General features: G+C 32.7%; 1 protein-coding gene across 2 annotated transcripts; it reads left to right on the top strand.

Moving 5' to 3' along the window:
* Positions 1–11,066: 11,066 nt before the first annotated feature.
* Positions 11,067–14,070, top strand: LOC149223118 (epidermis-specific secreted glycoprotein EP1-like). Of its 2 annotated transcripts, XM_089385773.1 has the most exons (3): positions 11,067–11,217; positions 11,379–11,458; positions 12,491–14,070. In XM_089385773.1, the coding sequence occupies exon 3, from the start codon at positions 12,573–12,575 to the stop codon at positions 13,968–13,970; it is 1,398 nt and encodes a 465-aa protein (XP_089241899.1). In that variant the 5' UTR covers positions 11,067–11,217; positions 11,379–11,458; positions 12,491–12,572; the 3' UTR covers positions 13,971–14,070. The 2 variants fall into 2 exon arrangements, with proteins under 2 accessions (XP_089241899.1, XP_089241898.1); XM_089385772.1 differs by lacking the exon at positions 11,379–11,458.
* Positions 14,071–19,597: the final 5,527 nt, after the last annotated feature.

Here is a 19,597-nt window from a genome sequence, read left to right as displayed (position 1 = left end):
ATTAGATCTCTCCCATTGTTCGTAAAGCGTGATGTTCGCTGCAATGCTGGTATTAGTGAGTGTCGGTGGTTCATCTTTCCTAATAGCATAGTCTATGTCCATCCACCCCAAATGAAGGAGAACCCTCTCCTTCCATACCTTATAGTTATCTCCCTTAAGTTTAGGGATATCACAACGAATTTCAGAGAAATTTGCAGGTTGTACAACTGCATCAAAATTAAAGATCACATGCTTATGTTAAAATTGAGGCCTAAATAAAATTTCATGCTTTACCAATGTAAATCATGCTTAAAATTGAATCTATTGACATAAAAATTGTCTGTGGGCTAAATTTTCAATTCAAGCAGATTCAATTATTCTTTATGATAGAATTTATCAAATTATTCACTTAATTCATAATTCTAAAGGGTATATTATGATTACAATTTGATATAAATTCTATCTTAGATTTGAACTTTATGATAAAACTATTAATTCATAATTCCTGTGGGTAAGTTATGAATATTTTATCCTAATTAATTATATAAATATAATAAAAATTCCCGTGGGATAAAATTTATTATATTTAGTATAATTAATTACAATTAATGTCTAAATATTCTTTATGTGATCCTAATCAAACTTAATATATAATATTATTTAATTAGAGATGTTGTGGCTATTCTCTAATCAATTAAAAATTATATAGATCACTCAGACATTATTTATTATAAATTGCATAAACAAAACTATACAAAGTACTTCACATTGCATGCTACGTGAAATGGCGTATACACAGTTTAATATGAAGCAATTAAAAATATGGAAAATGGAAACACTCACACGAAGCACTTAAAATTCACTTATAAGATTATAAACAAATCTTAACCAGAGTAAAACAATGTTTCGTGAAAGGAATAAGTCAAAATGACAAAAAACCCAGAAATAGGATTATTGGGTTGAATCATCTAAATTCAATCGCAATTTTAACAATTAAATTCTCGCCGACCATATTTCCACAACTGCATTTCTTTCTTAGAGTAATAGCATAAATCTATAAATGTTATTTAGCTGTTTCACTTACTAGTTTATATGTTTTCAAAACATTATTACTGCAATTAAACTGATGCCTGTTGTAGCTTTGGAGGACCAAAAGATAATGAAAAAATGGCCATGGATAAGGATAGCAGGATGTGAAATGCAGATAATTCAACCAGGCAGTAGGCCAGTATGTCTATAACACCAAGGCAGAGATAAAATAGGCTCTAATACCAAATGAGAGCATAATAACGATTATTCTATAACAATCGAAAATTTTAACAATGTTAAATCTGAACTTTAATGTGGAATAAACTTTTATGCCTAAGAAAACTTACCTCCAACCATTGATGTTACTTTTTCTCACACTCTGATTCTAGGCTTTGATATTGTAAATACCAGTAATAATTCTGGATTCTGGGAGCCTCCACCAGCAGATGAGTTTGCAGGCGCCAATTTTTCGGTCGAAGGCAATTGCTCTATACAAAAAAAATGCACGTAATCAAATGCTGTGGGAAGACTCAAACACCAATAAGTTGTTGTCGTTAATGGGCCCTCTGTAATAGACGAACCCGTCACCGTAAACGTACAAGCACCAGCGGGATCCCTGAAAATAACTTGTAATTTATAGGCTCATGGTAGCACGAAAACGAGAGAACGGAAGAGAACGAAATTCTAAAAATATGAAGGCACTTCCAAGCTCTGCTCTCTCAACTTGATGGTGTAAAACTGAAGGGGATTGAGATAGTGAGCTTGGGGACCAAACAGAAGAATTTATAGCCAAGCTTCCATCAAGCTTCTGATGGCTATGTGTCAAGTGTTCCACAGATCATGGTAGAGAACTCCAAAGGGAGTAATGGACCACTCTAGAAGCTCCCAACCAGAAATTAATTTAACTGCACATAGTTTCCTGAATTAATGGAATCGGTTGGCAAACGGTTTCCATAATAAATCGGCGGTAAAGGGAGCTAACTCGGCAGCAAACAGATTCCAAATAGTCGGTGGCCATTATGGGAGAGGGAGCTTAACACTTAACATTTGATTTATTCAAACAGAAAGTTTGTACATTTATAGGATTAGGAATTTATTGAGGAGTTTGAACAAATTCTTCATAAATAAGATCTAAGAACTAAATAAAACCCATAATCTCAACAAAACACTACAAACCATTGATAATAAGATAATCTAGAACAATCTACATTTCTCCAATATTATAAGTATATTTTTCTTAATATTGACATATTTTTCTTTGATATTTATGGTGATTCAAAAATATAGTCATATTATTGTTTTGTTTTTCTTATCTTTATAGAGATACAAATAAGGTCACAACACTTTCATATGTTGATAGGTATGTTTATTTCAGAATAAGGTTTCCACAATTTTAAGTTAATTATCAATAATTATTAGGCGATTGTTTATTATATATTTCTCTTACTATTTGACATATTTTTCCTTGATATTTAAGGGGACTATTGTTTTTCCTTTCTTACTTATCTAGGGAGATACAAATAAGGTCACGACACTTTAATTATACTGATAGGAAATTTTAATTAAATACCAATAATTATTAGGTGGATGGTAGCAATTTAATCTCCATAAAATATTCTAAAATATTCTTAGTAGTATACACAAGTTGAGATTTATTTCCAAAGTAGTCATGCTTTTTTTCATCTTTTAATTCAATTCATTAATTAAGAAAAATTCCATAGGAATTATGGCTTTTTAAGATGGGGCATTCATAAGCCGTTGTATTGGCCCATGATATTGTAACAAAGTCTATTAAGTATTAAGAATCTCTATGATAAAGTAGAAGTGGATTTGCATGGTTAAAAATATTATTACATGTTTTTTTAAATATGGATATGTTTAAACTTATTAAGGAGTTTAGACTTCTGTGATCCATAACATTGTTTAGATAATCTTCGGCAAAATCACATAACCAATCTTTTGTCGACGCGTTTCGAACCAACCAGTGTGGTTCATCGTCAGGACAAGTTGAAGAACCAATCCGGCTTAGCTTGATTAAATAGAGTGTGCAGAGACTCCAACAGCTATAATGCTAACGGCTAATTTTGACCTAATGATCCTGGTCAAACCACTAAAATAGTTAATTAATATTTCTCGAAATAGGTAAATAAAGGAATTCATTTGTTAATTAAAAAATAGATATATTATTATTATTATCTCAAATATTAAGAGAATTCATAGTATAATATTAATATTTTAATTATAATGGTCATTATATCTCATAATATATATTAAAAAATCTATATTTAATGTTATTCCAATATAATTTAAATACAAGTAAAAGGTAATCAAATTATATTGGAATAACATTAAATATAGATTTTTTAATATATATTATGAGATATAATGACCATTATAATTAAAATATTAATATTATACTATGAATTCTCTTAATATTTGAGATAATAATAATAATATATCTATTTTTTAATTAACAAATGAATTCCTTTATTTACCTATTTCGAGAAATATTAATTAACTATTTTAGTGGTTTGACCAGGATCCTTAGGTCAAAATTAGCCGTTAGCATTATAGCTGTTGGAGTCTCTGCACACTCATTTAATCAAGCTAAGCCGGATTGGTTCTTCAACTTGTCCTGACGATGAACCACACTGGTTGGTTCGAAACGCGTCGACAAAAGATTGGTTATGTGATTTTGCCGAAGATTATCTAAACAATGTTTAAACTTATTTATTCTTTTTTCCACATTAATAATAATTATTATTATTTTAATAAAATTGCAATTTAATTATTATTATTATTATTTTTTTAACTTTAACAACTTGAAATGTATGATGAAGTGTTTTGTTTACCAACCATTTTAGTTATGTTCTAAGGCATTCTCCTCTGAAATCAACTCCCCCAACTATCACTATGTGCGATTGTGCACTCTCCATTCTTTGTGTTAGCCGATAGAACTATCTTCTACCATCAGATTGATAACTCCATCACACATATCCAGGCTGTTACTAACTCCAAGCAGTTATGTCGCATATCCAAACAGTTATTAACTCCTAAGAAACTATAACGGTAAAGAAACCGCCTAAGAAGTAAAGGAAGAGCATTTCAATAGATCAGCAATGGTGATGACACAGGAGGTACTTAGATCAGCAATGGTGATGACACAGGAGGACTTTGTAAGTGACTTGCTAATAACTTTGTAAGTGACCTGCTAATAACTATGGAAGCTCCTTTTCCTGTTGTGCACTCTCCATTCTTTGTGTTAGCCAATAGAACTATCTTCTACCATCAGATTGATAACTCCATCACACATATCCAGACTGTTACTAACTCCAAGCAGTTATGTCGCATATCCAAACAGTTATTGACTCCTAAGAAACTATAACGGTAAAGAAACCGCCTAAGAAGTAAAGGAAGAGCATTTCAATAGATCAACAATGGTGATGACACAGGAGGACTTTGTAAGTGACTTGCTAATAACTTTGTAAGTGACCTGCTAATAACTATGGAAGCTCCTTTTCCTGTTGTGCACTCTCCATTCTTTGTGTTAGCCGATAGAACTATCTTCTACCATCAGATTGATAACTCCATCACACATATCCAGGCTGTTACTAACTCCAAGCAGTTATGTCGCATATCCAAACAGTTATTAACTCCTAAGAAACTATAACGGTAAAGAAACCGCCCAAGAAGTAAAGGAAGAGCATTTCAGTAGATCAGCAATGGTGATGACAAAGGACTTTTAAGTGACCTGCTAATAACTATGGAGGCTCCTTTTCCTGTGTATCGAACAGAGGCCACCCCACAACGCTCCATGTTTCTTTCCGAAAATAGAGTTTCTGGTTTAGGGATGTCTCGAAATTTCTTTCGAGATACGTAGATCTGCGGAACCCATGATGGCCTGTGAACCATCGATCCCACCGTAGATCATTTCTTATACAATTTCAAATCATGAGGTGACTCATGATCATTTTTTAAATTGTGAATTATCATATTATTCATTTTAGTTTTTCTCTGGTGGATGTTATTCAATTTTTTTATTTTCATATTTATTTATTTAATTTTATCTTAAATTATTTAAAAAAAAAAAAATTAGGAGTATTTTCATAAAACTTTAGAAATGAATTGAAATTTATAAAACAATTTCCATTAAACTTTAAAAATAGAATTAGAATTTATAAAACTATATTATATTAAAATTAAATTTTATTTTTAATATAATTAATATATAAAATTGAAAAAATATTAAATTTTAATTTTATGATAATAATAAATATAAAAATTATATTTATAAACGCTTCATCTTTCAATTATATTTTATAAACGAGTAGAAGCTATATTCTTTCCCTACACTACAATTGTGTTATATAAACATTCAATAGATACTTAATCTGAGAATCAAAATTTTAATATAACGTGTTTTCTTTATGTTTTTTACAAAATACAATGTTTTTTAATCTGATAATTAAGTTGTTTTATTATTATTTATATGGAAAAATTTAATTGGTTAAATAGAATTAATTTTCAATTATATGGATAGGTGTATTTATGTCAAAATAAGTTTTTTAAGATTTTAATTTAATTATTAGTAATAATTAAGTGGATGACAAATATGTGCATGAAATATTTTGAATTAGTGATAGTATTATTTGTACATTAAAGATTGAGATTTACTTCCAAGTTATTTATGGTCTTTTAATTAATTTATATCAAATTATTTAACTGGAAAAAATTCATATCAACATGTGTTGTATTGGATATTGAAAATCTGATATTGATAAATTATGCTGTTGACCAATGATATAGTTAACTAAAATTATTTACACATTTAATTTCTATTATTACACATTTTTTAAAATGTCTATTTGTTTCTTTTATATTAATTATCTTACGAAAAAGAAAAAAAACAACTAATGGTTAAAAATAGGAATAGCATATTCTGAATCCTAACCCCAGATATTTGGCTTTTTATCTTTATATCACCCGTCACATGGATGATATTTTTTATTTATTTAAACTTTTGTTCATTCTCAATCTTCTAGAATATCCTTGTCTCTGTCTTTATTTGGCTTTTTATCTTTAAATCACCCGTCATAAGTTCCTTTATTTGATTCTATTATTTTTATTTGAACTTTTGTTCATCCTCGATCTTCTCGAGTATCCACGTCTCTGTCTTTATTTGGCTAATCACCCGTCATAAGTTTCTTTCTTTGATGATATTTTTTATTTATTTAAACTTTTGTTCATTTTCAATCTTCATCAGTCCTTTGTCAGTAAATCTGGATCTTTCTCATGTTTTAATTTTTTAAATAATATTTTAATGTATTAAATGAAATGTTGTATAATTATTATTTTTAATATTTTGTAAATTTATAAAAATACATAAAATTAATTTGAATAATTATATAATAATTTTTTTTAACCATTAAGAAGTAGAAGTTATTTTATTGTCCACAAAGTTAAAGATAGATTATGAGATAGATTGTTTTTTTATTTGGCTTTTCTATTGAACCTTTTTCCTGTGAAGTTTCAAATAAACCCTCCGAGCTTCTTGACAAACCCCTCACTGAATAGATTATCCCAAGAGCTGTCTTTGAAGGGCCTCTTGTTTTTGAAGAACGTAAAATTTATGATAATAATAAATATAAAAATTATATTTATAAACCATTCATCTTTCAATTATATTTTATAAACGAGTAGAAGCTATATTCTTTCCCTACACTACAATTGTGTTATATAAACATTCAATAGATTCAACTTAATCTGACAATCAAAATTTTAATATAACGTGTTTTCTTTATGTTTTTTTACAAAATACAATGTTTTTTAATCTGATAATTAAGTTGTTTTATTATTATGTATATGGAAAAATTTAATTGGTTAAATAGAATTAATTTTCAATTATATCGATAGGTGTGTTTATGTCAGAATAAGTTTTTCAAGATTTTAATTTAATTATTAGTAATAATTAAGTGGATGACAAATATGTGCATGAAATATTTTGAATTAGTGATAGTATTATTTGTACATTAAAGATTGAGATTTACTTCCAAGTTATTTATGGTCTCTTAATTAATTTATATCAAATTATTTAACTGAAAAAAATTCATATCAACATGTGTTGTATTGGATATTGAAAATCTGATATTAATAAATTATGCTACTAACCCATGATATGGTTAACTAAAGTTATTTACACATTTAATTTCTATATTAAAATAGCGTGAATAATATTATTACATATTTTTAAAAATGTCTATTTGTTTTTTTTATATTAATTATCTTACGAAAAAGAAAAAAACAACTAATTGTTAAAAATAGGAATAGCATATTCTGAATCCTAACTCCAGATATTTGGCTTTTTATCTTTAAATCAGCCGTCATATTGATGATATTTTTTATTTATTTAAACTTTTGTTCATTCTCAATCTTCTAGAGTATCCTTGTCTCTGTCTTTATTTGGCTTTTTATCTTTAAATCACCGTCATAAGTTTCTTTCTTTGATGATATTTTTTATTTATTTGAACTTTTGTTCATTTTCAATCTTCATCATTCCTTTATTTGGCTTTTTATCTTTAAATCACCGTCATAAGTTTCTTTCTTTGATGATATTTTTTATTTATTTGAACTTTTGTTCATTTTCAATCTTCATCATTCCTTTGTCAGTAAATCTGGATTTTTTAAATAATATTTTAATGTATTAAATGAAATGTTGTATAATTATTATTTTTAATATTTTGTAAATTTATAAAAATACATAAAATTAATTTGAATAATTATATAATAAATTTTTTTACTAAAGCGTTAAGAAGTAGAAGTTATTTTATTGTCCACAAAGTTAAAGATAGACTATGGGATAGATTGTTTTTTATTTGGCTTTTGTATTCAACTGAAGTTTCAAATAAACGCTCCAAGCTTCTCGACAAACCCCTCACTGAATAAATTATCCCAAGAGCTAGTTGCCAAAATATCTGCATCTGCATAACTTGGGCTTGTTGTCTTTGAAGGGCCTCTTGTTTTTGAAGACCCTACATTCTAAAATGAAATGTTTTTTCTGTTTCCACTTTTCTAGAAGAGAAAAAATACATACTCTTTCCTCCCACACTTCTTTTGCCCTTTTCCAGCACCCTATTTCACAATGGAGTTGGTGAGAATTAGTCCTTAATTGAGTGGCTCTCCAAGAAATATTGGCCCTTATGTACTTTTTGTTGATGATTATGAGTGGGATTAAACTCTTCAATTTATTATTCTCCCAAATTCATTTGTGGAACTTATCTATAACAAAAACTTTTAACTCTTTATAATTTGTCAATAACAAAAGCTTTGAATTACTACAAATCTTTTGACAAATACAATGGAAATCATAATTCTCATGTACTCACTGCACCACATGTACAGAGCAATACTTAAAAGAATTGAATTAAATAAATCTTTTGACAAATACAATAGAAAACGCAATCCTGGTATACTCACTGCACTACATGTACAAAACACTATTTTGTAACCCATAATCCTTAATAACATGGAGAAAACTAGCATTTGAAAAATTATCTAAAAGAAGGCTCTATCACTTTTTCTTAAACTCCATTTCGTGATGCTACCTTTTCCCACTTATTACCTTTGTTTCTTTCTTTGATATAGAACCAGGGAAACCACTTGATATTGGAACCAGGGAAGCCACTTAATTCAAGAGGGGTGCTTTAACTCATCCAACTAGTCAATTTGTATGTGTGTGTCGATGTTTGAAGGCATTTTTGTTGAAATTTGTTTCAATTTTATGAACGGTGGATGGTTTTTAGACATTTTTTTTTTTTTCTTGATGTTTTGACTATTTGTTCATGAAAGAGTAAGAGTATATATTAACATTTTATTTCTATCATTTATCTATTTTCATTTGAAATAAATTTTATATCCACAAAAGTAAATAAGTGAAAAACTATTATTATATTAACATTTTATTCTATCATTTATCTATATTGATTTGAAATAAATTTAATATCCATCGAAGTAGATAAGTGGAAAACTATTGTTATTTTTTATTCGAAATTGAAATTTTGTGGGATGGTGTGGGTTTTCCTCATAAATGTAAACTTCTATTATGGAACTTTTTTATTATGGAACTTTTTTATTTATTTATTTATTTTAATGGAACTTTGTGTTTAAAAGTTTTGGCAAATTTTAAAGTGAAATTTTATCTAAAGAATAGAATCTTGGAAAAAAAATAATTTTGTTAAATTGAAATGTCATTTTCTTTGATGCTTGTCTTTTATTGGCAACTTGTACACACATTTCGTATTTTTCCTTAAAGTGGGAGCCTGGAGGTTCCGTGTGCAGATTGATGTTGGTATTTATCATTCCCATTCCCATTCCCCTGCACCTCTGTTAATGTGCTGGCACGATTACGTGATATACCCCAATAATAGATAATTAAATATAAATTAAATATAAAGCGTGCAACGATCATTGGCTAATCGACTTGAGCATATGCTGCAGATTTTGTTGAATGTGATGTAAATGTAGACCCGTTTGTCATATTGCATAACGTTAACTTTCGTCGGGAATTGCGAACGTTTAAGCTTTTGATTTTCTCTTCTTTTTTCATAAATTTTAATGTTGATTTTTTTTTTTAAATTTAGGATAATTGGTAACTGGTGAGAGTTTTTTTTTCTGAATTTGACTAATTCTATTATCTTACAAAGCAAGTATACAAAATAGAGTACAAAGGGCAAGGCTTAAGAAGATTTGCTTGTGCGCCCTGGCCTTGCCCATTTTCCAGCACCCAAATTGAAGAGATTCAAAATTGGGTATGTTGCTGTACCACTGCTGACACTGTTACATAACATTGATAGACTGAACATATTTTGAACAGACTCAGATTAAATTTAACTGGCTGCTACTATAAACCTAGGCTACGTGTAACAACCTGCAAGCCACACAATAGCAAGAAACTTATGCCTCAACAAGAACTAGCCAAGACACAACAACTCATTACGTGTATGAAAGCAAATTCCTTTTAAATCCGTTAAACCTCTAACCCTAATTTTGGTGATAATTAAACATAATATATTAGAATATTAGTTAAAAATAATTATACTGTTAAATTTTTATTAGATATTTTAAATCAATTAAAAATATATAAATAACTTTTCGCTATCTAAAAAGACCATTAGACCTTTTGGCATCTAAATTTGGTGTTGATAAGGAAAGTAGATTCAGATATGGTTTAGATTTTGTTTGAAAAGTTGTGACATTTACTTTATTTTATTTTTAGAGATAAGGAATTTAATTTAAGAAAGTAAATTTATATTTGAATTAAAATTTGTTTAAAAGGAAAATAAATTGCTGGTTGAAATTTATCAAAATTTTAAGATATTTATTTTATGTATCTTAAAAATATATTAATTTAGAAGATGAATATTATATATATGTATATGTTTTTTTTAAAGGTGTAGTATAATTAATAGACGAAATAATTTTTTATATTATAATTCATTAAAATTTGACAATATAATTTCAAGATTTTTTTTGTTATTTAAAATACATTTTTGCATGTCTAAATGAATTTAGCACCTTAAGAAACTCCTTGTGCATTCATTATACAAATTAAACAATTTAAAATCAAGTTTTGAAAAATCTCTCTTCGATTTTGATTAAAATTAACCAAAAAAAATGTTGTGAATTTTTTTTAGTGTGTAGTAAACTAAAATTTTATGCTATTGGTTTTTCCAAAAAAAACCATAACAGTAATATAACTTCAACTTCAGAGCCTTGAAATTGCTAAGGCCTAAAGTAACTACAACATCTTGTAAATAGAAATTTATAAAATTAAGTTGCTTGTAAGTTGAGACATGATACATGAGAATGCACAGGTTAAAAAAATTTTGACCACTACTTAATGCGGAGAAAAGGTTATTTATCCATTAACGAATCTCTAGAAGCTCAAGCTGGCACGGGCCCTTTACCAGCACGGGCCCATGGTAAAGGCCGCCTCCATACGGGCATTTAATGCCCTATGGCAGGCTTGTTAGTTCTCGCCGTTTGCAAGAACTGAGTCGTCCGCCATAAAGAAGTGTCAACCCATCCAGATCCAACCCTTGCTACAGGAAGGAAGAAGTTGCAGTTCTGAGGAAGGACGAGGGTTCCCTTACTACAGGAAGGAAGAAGTTGCAGTTCTGAGGAAGGACGAGGGTTTTTCTGCTTCTCCTCAATGTAAGTCTGCTTATGCCTCTTTCGCCTGCTTATGCCTCTAGTTTTTATTTGATTTCAGAGCCGGTTGCGGGCTTGGTCCCGGGAATCGAGTACGGTCGTGCAGGCTGGCCTGGTCTGAATACTAACAAGTGGTTTCTAATGTTTTTATGAATAGTAACCAGTGAAAGTGGTTTTGCGGGCCTGGCCCCGGTTGCCGAATGCGGGCGGTGGGCTGGCCTGGCTAGGGTGGCGGGAGCCGAGTGTGAGTGTGTGCTGGTTTTTTCCCAATTGCAAGTGCTTGTTTGCTGGTTTTTTCCCGGATTTGGGTTTTCTCGGATTAATCATGGTTTGGTTTATGTGATATTATATGTGTGATTGTTATAATTTTTTCTATGATATTACTCTGAATACCAACCAGTGTAATATCAGAATACTAACCGGTGGTTAGCGGGAGCTGAGTGGGAGGCCCTTGGCCCGCCTGGTTAGTGGGAGCCGAGTGCTGGGCGTGGGCTGGCCTGATAAGCGGTAGCAGAGATCGGGGCAGTGCTGGTGAGCGACAGCCCAGTGCGGGCTGTGGGCTTGGTGAGCGAGAGATCAAGGATCCAAAAGGAAAGGAAATGGAAAAGAACCGTGAATTTGGAAAATTTCCCATTTCAATCTCACTCTGGCTTATTGATAATGGGCAAATTCGATAATGAGTTGCGGGTTTTCTATATATGTTCCTAAATATGTCCCTATAAAGCATTGATAACCGATTTCCTAAATATGCATTTCTTAGGGAAAGACTGTAGGACGTTACCAAATTCTTCGCCGAATTAGTGAAAATTCGGTACGGAATATTCAGTTCCCAGAATAATACAGACAGAACAGAGCGGATTCCCAACCATAAGGAAGTCCGTTCTCATAGCAGATATGAATTTATGGCGGTCCATTTACTCTGCAAAAACCGTTCAGGATCCATCCATGAGATGGCATACAGTTACCCATTCAATGGGCGGATCCTGAAGGGTCTGCGCAGAGTAAATGGCCGCTATGAATTTATATCCGTTGTGAGAACGGACTTCCGATCTTGAAGGGTCTCTACAGAGTAAATGGGCTGCTATAATATATATAGTTAATTTATTTGTTTGGCACAGTTGTGCTTTGTTAAATTATTTTCATGTTGGGCTTTCTTTTCAGACATGATTTCTATAGACAATTGGGGTTAATCTTGATTGATGTTAATTTATTGCGGTTAATCTTTATTGATATTAATTTTGGATGGTTGGGTAAAATAATTATTTTCTGTTGACAGGAAGTTTTGTACCCACTATAAGTGCCAGCCAAGTGCCAGCCTATTTCAGAGCCTGGGTGCCGTATTAAAAAATCAGACACAGATGAAGAAAAGCAGAGAAATTATGGGTTTGATTTTGTTCCTCCTTTCCGTACCGTGGTTCAACCTTCCTGGATTGAGGTTTGTTCAAGCAGCTGGCGGTGCTAGTGAAACGTTCTCTTTTGTAAACTCAGGAAAGCTGAGAGGTTATGATATGGAATACGATGCTAACTACAGAACGCTTCCACTCACATCTCCGAATGGCATCTTCCAGATGACCTTCTTCAACACCACACCCAATGCCTACGCCCTGGGAATTGCGATGGGCTATTCTGGACAAGGGGAAACCAAGAGGATCGTGTGGACAGCTAACAGGAATGATCTCGTCAGAGAGAGTGCCATTCTCAAATACGGCACCGACGGAAACCTTGTCCTCTCCAATGCAGACGGGCGCGTCGTTTGGTCCACAAACACTTACAGCAAGGGCGTGGTGCGAATGGAACTGCAAAACAACGGCAATCTAGTGCTCCATGACAAATTAAAGAAACCGGTGTGGCAGAGTTTCGATCATGCGACCGATAGCCTGTTAGTCGGCCAATCACTGAACATTGGAGGTTTGAAGAAACTGGTCAGCCGCGCCTCGGAGAAGGATGGGTCGGAGGGACCTTATAGTCTTGCAATTGAAGCCGGAGGATTGGCTTTGTATGCCAGCATTCCCGAGTCTGTGCCACAGTGGACTCTAAGCTTCTACCAGAGGGGTCCAAGGGACATCTATTCCATCACGCACACCTGCAAGAAGCCGGTACGTCAAGCTACTTTCCTGATTGATCCACAATCCAAGAATGGGTATCGTCAGATGATCGAGATGAGGCTGGCCAACTTCACTGCGGCGCCAGAGTTCAGGGCACTGGAACTCTGCAACCTCTCTTCTGAAGAAGCCAACACGACTCTCTATGGTTTCAACACCCCCAGATTTAACACGACTCTGTCCTTTCTGAGACTGGAGTCTGATGGAGATCTGAAAATGTATACTTACTCGCCCGATATGGAGTTGAATAAGTGGGATATCACATACCAGCGATTTGGCTGTTGGCGAGGAGTGCCTGAGTTTGGAGGATCAATGGTTGTTTCTAGAAGGTGTCAATGTGTGGCCTGTGCTCAAGCTGATGGCTTCAAAGGATCTGGAAGCTGCGCTCTGCCTTCCCTTGCTGACACATCACCATCCAACTCTTCTGTTGATTTCTACAAACTGGCGGGACCTGAGCAGTTTGTAAATGCGAATCCATTTGGGGAAACAGAGACCGAAGAGTGCAGGAGGAAATGTTCTCATGATTGTTATACGTGCGCGGCATTCTTGCACTGGGAACAGTCATCTGCATGCTTGCACACCCCGACTGTGGGTACTCCCAATAAGCAGCTTGGGAACAGAACGAACCTTGTCTTCATCCAGAAGACTGTTTAGAAGGTTTCACTGTGTTTTGGAGTCTCTAGAACAAATTTCTGAATACTGTTTTTCTCTTTGTAGAGATCTTTATGCTCCTATGTCAGCAAATGCATCTGATTATGATTATTATGCTTTTTGTCATGTTTTTTGTCAGCTACTTGTGTCTGAATACTGGTTTTCTCTTTGTAGAGATCTTTATGCTCCTATGTCAGCAAATGCATCTGATTATGATTATTATGCTTTTTGTCAGCTACTCGTGTCAGCTCAATGGGCGGGCCAAATTTTGGAAATTTTGGAAATCCTAAGTCGGCTAAAATAGCCCCTATGAAGATCTATCTGTCAAACGTATCTGTTTCTTTATATATCTTATATAATATATTATGTTTTTTCAGGCTGTTTCTTTATATATCTTATATAATATATTATGTTTTTTCAGCCTGTTTCTTTATATATCTTATATAATATATTATGCTTTTTCTTCTGGAAAAAACGGTGTTTTAAACAGCTTACTCTAGGAAAAGGCCAGGGAAAGATGCAGATAATTTTAGCTGTTGGGATAATTTATGTAGGGGTTTTTTTGGATAATTTTAGTTGTTAGGATAGCAGATAATTTAGCTGTGGGGATAATTTATGTAGAGGTTTTTTGGGATACTTTCAGTTGTTGGGATAATTTATGTCAGGTGTTTGTTTATAAATTGAAATACAGGAAAAGGGTTGAATACAATATTCAACAATATCTAGATGGAGAAGCAATCTATGAAGAAAAAGAACTAAATACAATATTTGGATAGAAAAGTAATCTATGAAAATATTCATTTTCTGGTACTTCATTTTTAGATAATTTATCCTAAAGATTTGTGTAGAAGACTCTTGTAATTATCTTTAACCTAATTAAAAATATATATACATATATTTTTCGTTCTTTCCATTACTGTGTTTAATGAGACTGCTTTCTTTTCAGCAATACCAGCTAAAAGGTCAGTGATTATGTGGGCGGCTGCAACTTATAATTGTAATTAGGATGAAATTAAATGTAAATCCACTGGACTTTATTTTTTTATGGTCTAAATAATTTTCTTTATAATTGTAATTAGGATGAAATTAAATGTAAATCCACTGGACTTTATTTTTTTATGGTCTAAATATTTTTCTTTAAATAATAATGATGTTAATTAACATATATTTATGATAGCAGAGTCAGTAATGAGAGTTCTCAATATTAATTAACAACTAAATTATTATAAATATTTATTTTCCAGAAAAACATAATCATTCAATTAATATATTAAATTTATTTATAAAAATTCTGACCAGATTTCAATTATAAAAATGCCAAAAATCTCACTGTTTCTGGTTATACTAAATTAAACGTTCCAAATATCTGCAACAACAACAACCAGTACTCTCCTTTTGGGATCAACGAGGAGTCCCAGTCAAAGATCTCCTCTCTTCTCTGACATAGTCACACCAAGAAATATTGAGAGGAATTCTTTGTGGCCACAAATTGATGTGACATTGTCGTTAGATTTAAGAAACAAATAAGTGGTTGACCATGTATTTTGGTGCAGATAAAGTCACTCATATCATAACAAGGAATATCATTGATTGCACTTTTTAAAGAGATTCTCATAGCATGACATGGAATATGAGTGACATTGATTGCACACTCCATTCAAAATTGATTACAGACCATATATGGGAAGCCGACATGACAGGGTTTTCACTTGTTACGAATTATTTTAGGAAGTATCCATAAAATACACGTTTGCTGATGTCACGAGTACCTGTACATATCGATCCCTGCTGGGTTAGGATGTGGTTATTATTATTTTTCTTAATTTCATAATAGATTAATATATAAAATTTAAAATTTAAATATTAAATTAACATTATTTTTAAATAACATACGTAAAAGTGTTAATTTTATTTTCTTGGTCAGCAATCTAAATTTGAAGTGGACACTCTAGTTATAATAATAAATTACAAATTTTGAATTAGGAAATGTTCAAATTTAAAATGGATCTTTCCCTTATTATCACTTTTCGCTAAATAAAGAATAAAAATCGGTAAACAATCATAAAATAACAGTAAGAAACTAATTGTGAGAAGATCATTATAAAATAATAAGAAAATAAATGATTAGCTATTAAGTAAATTAAAAGAATTGAATCCAGAGATAAAATCTAGACATAAAATAATTAAAAGAATTAAATCCAGACATAAAATCTAGACCTAAAATAATAAATGATAAGAAAATAAATGATTAGTTATCCAGTAAATTTAAAGAATTGAACCCAGACATAAAATAATAGCAATAAAATTTGGGAAAAAAATTGAAAAAGGAATAATGAGGAATAATAGTAGAGATATAAAAGAGGATAACATTTTTACTGAGTAAGACAATGAATTATAGGTTTTAAGATTGGTTAAGTGATTTGAACCCAGACATAAAATAATAGCAATAAAATTTGGGAAAAGAATTGAAAAAGGAATAATGAGTAATAATAGTAGAGATATAAAAGAAGATAATATTTTTATTGAGTAAGACAATGAATTATAGGTTTTAAGATTGGTTAAGTGATTTGTAAGGATATTTTATTATTTAATTTGATAAAATTATGTATAAAATCTAAAATTTATGTTATGAGGTTTTATTTTTCTCTAGATTTTTGGATTTTTAAATTGTTCTTTATTGCATATGCATGTAAATTATAATTATGTAAAAATTAAGGAATAACAAAATAAAAACTCACAAATTATAAGGTTACACAAGGTATATCTTGTGAAATCTTAAAAAAAAAATCCAACTTGAAGATGAGGTTGCTCTAGTCTTTTTCTCTTAATGGAAAAGGGATGCAAGTACAAAGTAGTGAGGTTTGTGGCCTATGGGATTCTATAGGACACGAGTCCTCTCTGTTTGCTCACTCCCTTTCCCTCTTGGTTACTTCACTCATCTATGGAACAAAATGCACTAGAATATAATGGAACCCTTTTTCCTCCCAGTGGCTCGGTTATAACACAACCCGATAACGTACTAATGGTTAAGTTTGACTCCCTCAACTCTTAGCTAGAGTTACAATATGGACTCTTCTAGAGTCATGATCATCATGATCAAGTTGCTAGCTCCCTTTCCATGAGCAATGGGGGCTAATGCAACATCCTCTTGAATTATGGTGGTCCAAATAAGAAGGTCAAATTCCAGGTGGCATAAATTTTGCATACAGACTCTGATTCAAGTGATTCTTTTGTCGTTGGAAAGGTCTCTATGTCAAGAATAACATAAAAAGGTGTGGCATTTACGTTGAAAAGTTCTACCCCAGAAAAATGTCACCGTGATGCCTCAAATTTCTCTTGGAAGGTTTTAGACCTGTTACACAGTAATTTGTCACTGTCTTCATCCCAGTCTTCCCACTATGTCATGTGTCCAAGGCATACATGCTCATGTTAGACAAATGCTCTCTGATGTTGCCAAATGACCCACTTTTCCAAAGGTTTCTGCCTCATCGCGTCTGTTGGCTAAATAAACGCGCTGAATGGCGCTCCAAAACAGCCAGAAGCGCTACCATCACGGAAGTACACCTGATTCCCGCAATGGTTCGATTTTATATGCAAGCGCGACTGTCGTTTGTAATCTTCAGCGATGACCTGACTAGCTACGTTATTCAATAGCGATGTCAGCACAGAAGATCAGTTATGGACCCGCGATGATCCAGATTGGGTGAATTTGTTCCAACAGTCGGCCTTCCAGATGACTCCAGACCTGGTTGTTGGCATAGTTTATGTCACCCTCCTTTCTCTGGCGTGGTTGTTTCGTCATTTGTGCTACCTTCCTTGGAGATAAGCTCACTCTTCCACCTTTCATGGAGACTCCTTCTCCTATTTAAACTCTCACCATTGCTATGTGCTACTAGTTTTTTAGAATGGGCTAGTGGAGCAGTGCTGTTAGTGTTTGTGAGTTTGCTAGATAGATGGTGTGAGTGTGACAAGTGTGGGATTGTTGATAGTTTTTGGAAGGTTGTGAAGTGCCCTTACTCTTGTGTAAAACTTATGAGTGAGAGAGCCTTGTGTATTGGGAGATCCATCTTCAAAGAGTGAATGCTTGAGGAACATGCTGGCTGGACCCTTCTGAGAAGGCTTGTGACGTCAAGACTTTGGTTGTAAGCTTACTCTTATTTCATTATTAATGCAATCAATGATGTTTTCCTATGTCTTGTATGTAATGTACTTGATAGCTCATGACTTCTTGACTTTGTGAGTAAATAGATCATTGTTGTTCCGGTTACGTGCTTTGTTGTATTTCCTTTGCATTGTTTCAGGTTGATTACTCATTAGGAGAAAGGAAGCGGAAGCTAGAGCAGCGCAACGAAACTCCATCAACCACCGGTTGAGGTAGGCCTCCAACTATGACTGTTTAAGGAAAGCTATTGTTGATTTGTCCTTGTTTGTGACTAGACCCACTCTAGGGCTAGAGGGGTTTCCTCTGTCCGCAGAGGGAACACTTTCCTGCATCACAAATTGGCGACTCCACTAGGGAATGGAGCTTTGGCCTTTGTTCTTTTATTGTTTACTCTTGTCTTGATTTTTGTTTTGGTCTCTTTTGAAGTTTTGGGGATTAGTTACCAGTCTTTTGAGTTTCCTGGCCTGATCTAGGAAATGCCCTTATTTGATTAAAGGATTGATTGTCTTTGATTTGGGAGTTTTTGGTTCGCCTGTTACTGTTTTGAGCATCATCGCGACTTTAATTTTAACAGTCGCACTGTCATCGCGACCACCCTTTTGCAATATCCTGTTCGTCGCGTTATTACGCCTAACAGTCACGACGGTTATATAAATCGGACCATTGCGGAAAAGTCGTGTACTTCTGCGCTGACATCGCTCTGTTGCTGCGGTGTGTTCTTTATCAGCGCTTGTTTCTTGTGTATCACCCGCGCTGATTGCTGTAGAATTGATTTTTTCAATTCTGCCTCCTGAATCCATCAGTCTTGCTAGTCCCTTGCTGTTCTCACTTGTTTGATAACTTGTTTTTCACTGTTTATAGGTTGAGGCACTCTCTCGTGAGCTTTGTTGAATGAATCTTGTTTTTTTGCTTTGTGACCTAGTTTCATTGTTTCAAGTCTTTTGGATCAGTTTCACTTGGTTGCTTGGTTGCTCAAAGATTCGTTTGCAGCTTGCTGTTGGTTTGATTGAGCCTTCCCCTTTGCTTACTTTTGGTTGATTGTTTAGTGATTATTATTGGACCAATCTTGGCATTGATTCGATTTCTCTTCACTACCCGGACATAGATTACAATTGTTTGGATCAACCGTTTTTCCACACTTTGCTTATTTGTTTCTTTTAGATTTAAGAGACATCAAAATCAAAAGAATTGCATTCATTTAGTATACGAAAGTGAAAGCGAATTTGCATTTCAGGTTTACATATTGGAAAGCGAATGTTTGAATCTCTCATTAGTAGTATCCGTGCACTTTACGAATTGATGTCTGCTTGCATTGAGTGACTGCTTTGTTGTCTTGGTTTTCTTGGTTTGGGAATGATCTCTCTACCCTCCCGTAGGTAGGTGTTCATCGAAAAAAAGGATATTTCATTCATTCTAGCTGCATCCTAGGTTTTGTTATATACATACAGTAAGGCTTGAAAACTGAAAC

Source organism: Pinus tabuliformis, chromosome Q, assembly GCF_031772625.1.
Source record: "Pinus tabuliformis cultivar Carrire ecotype Pingquan chromosome Q, CPIR1, whole genome shotgun sequence".
In the NCBI taxonomy this organism is placed as follows: domain Eukaryota; kingdom Viridiplantae; phylum Streptophyta; class Pinopsida; order Pinales; family Pinaceae; genus Pinus; species Pinus tabuliformis.
The sequence above is the reverse complement of the archived record's forward strand: the minus strand, read 5'-3'. Positions and strand labels throughout refer to the sequence as shown.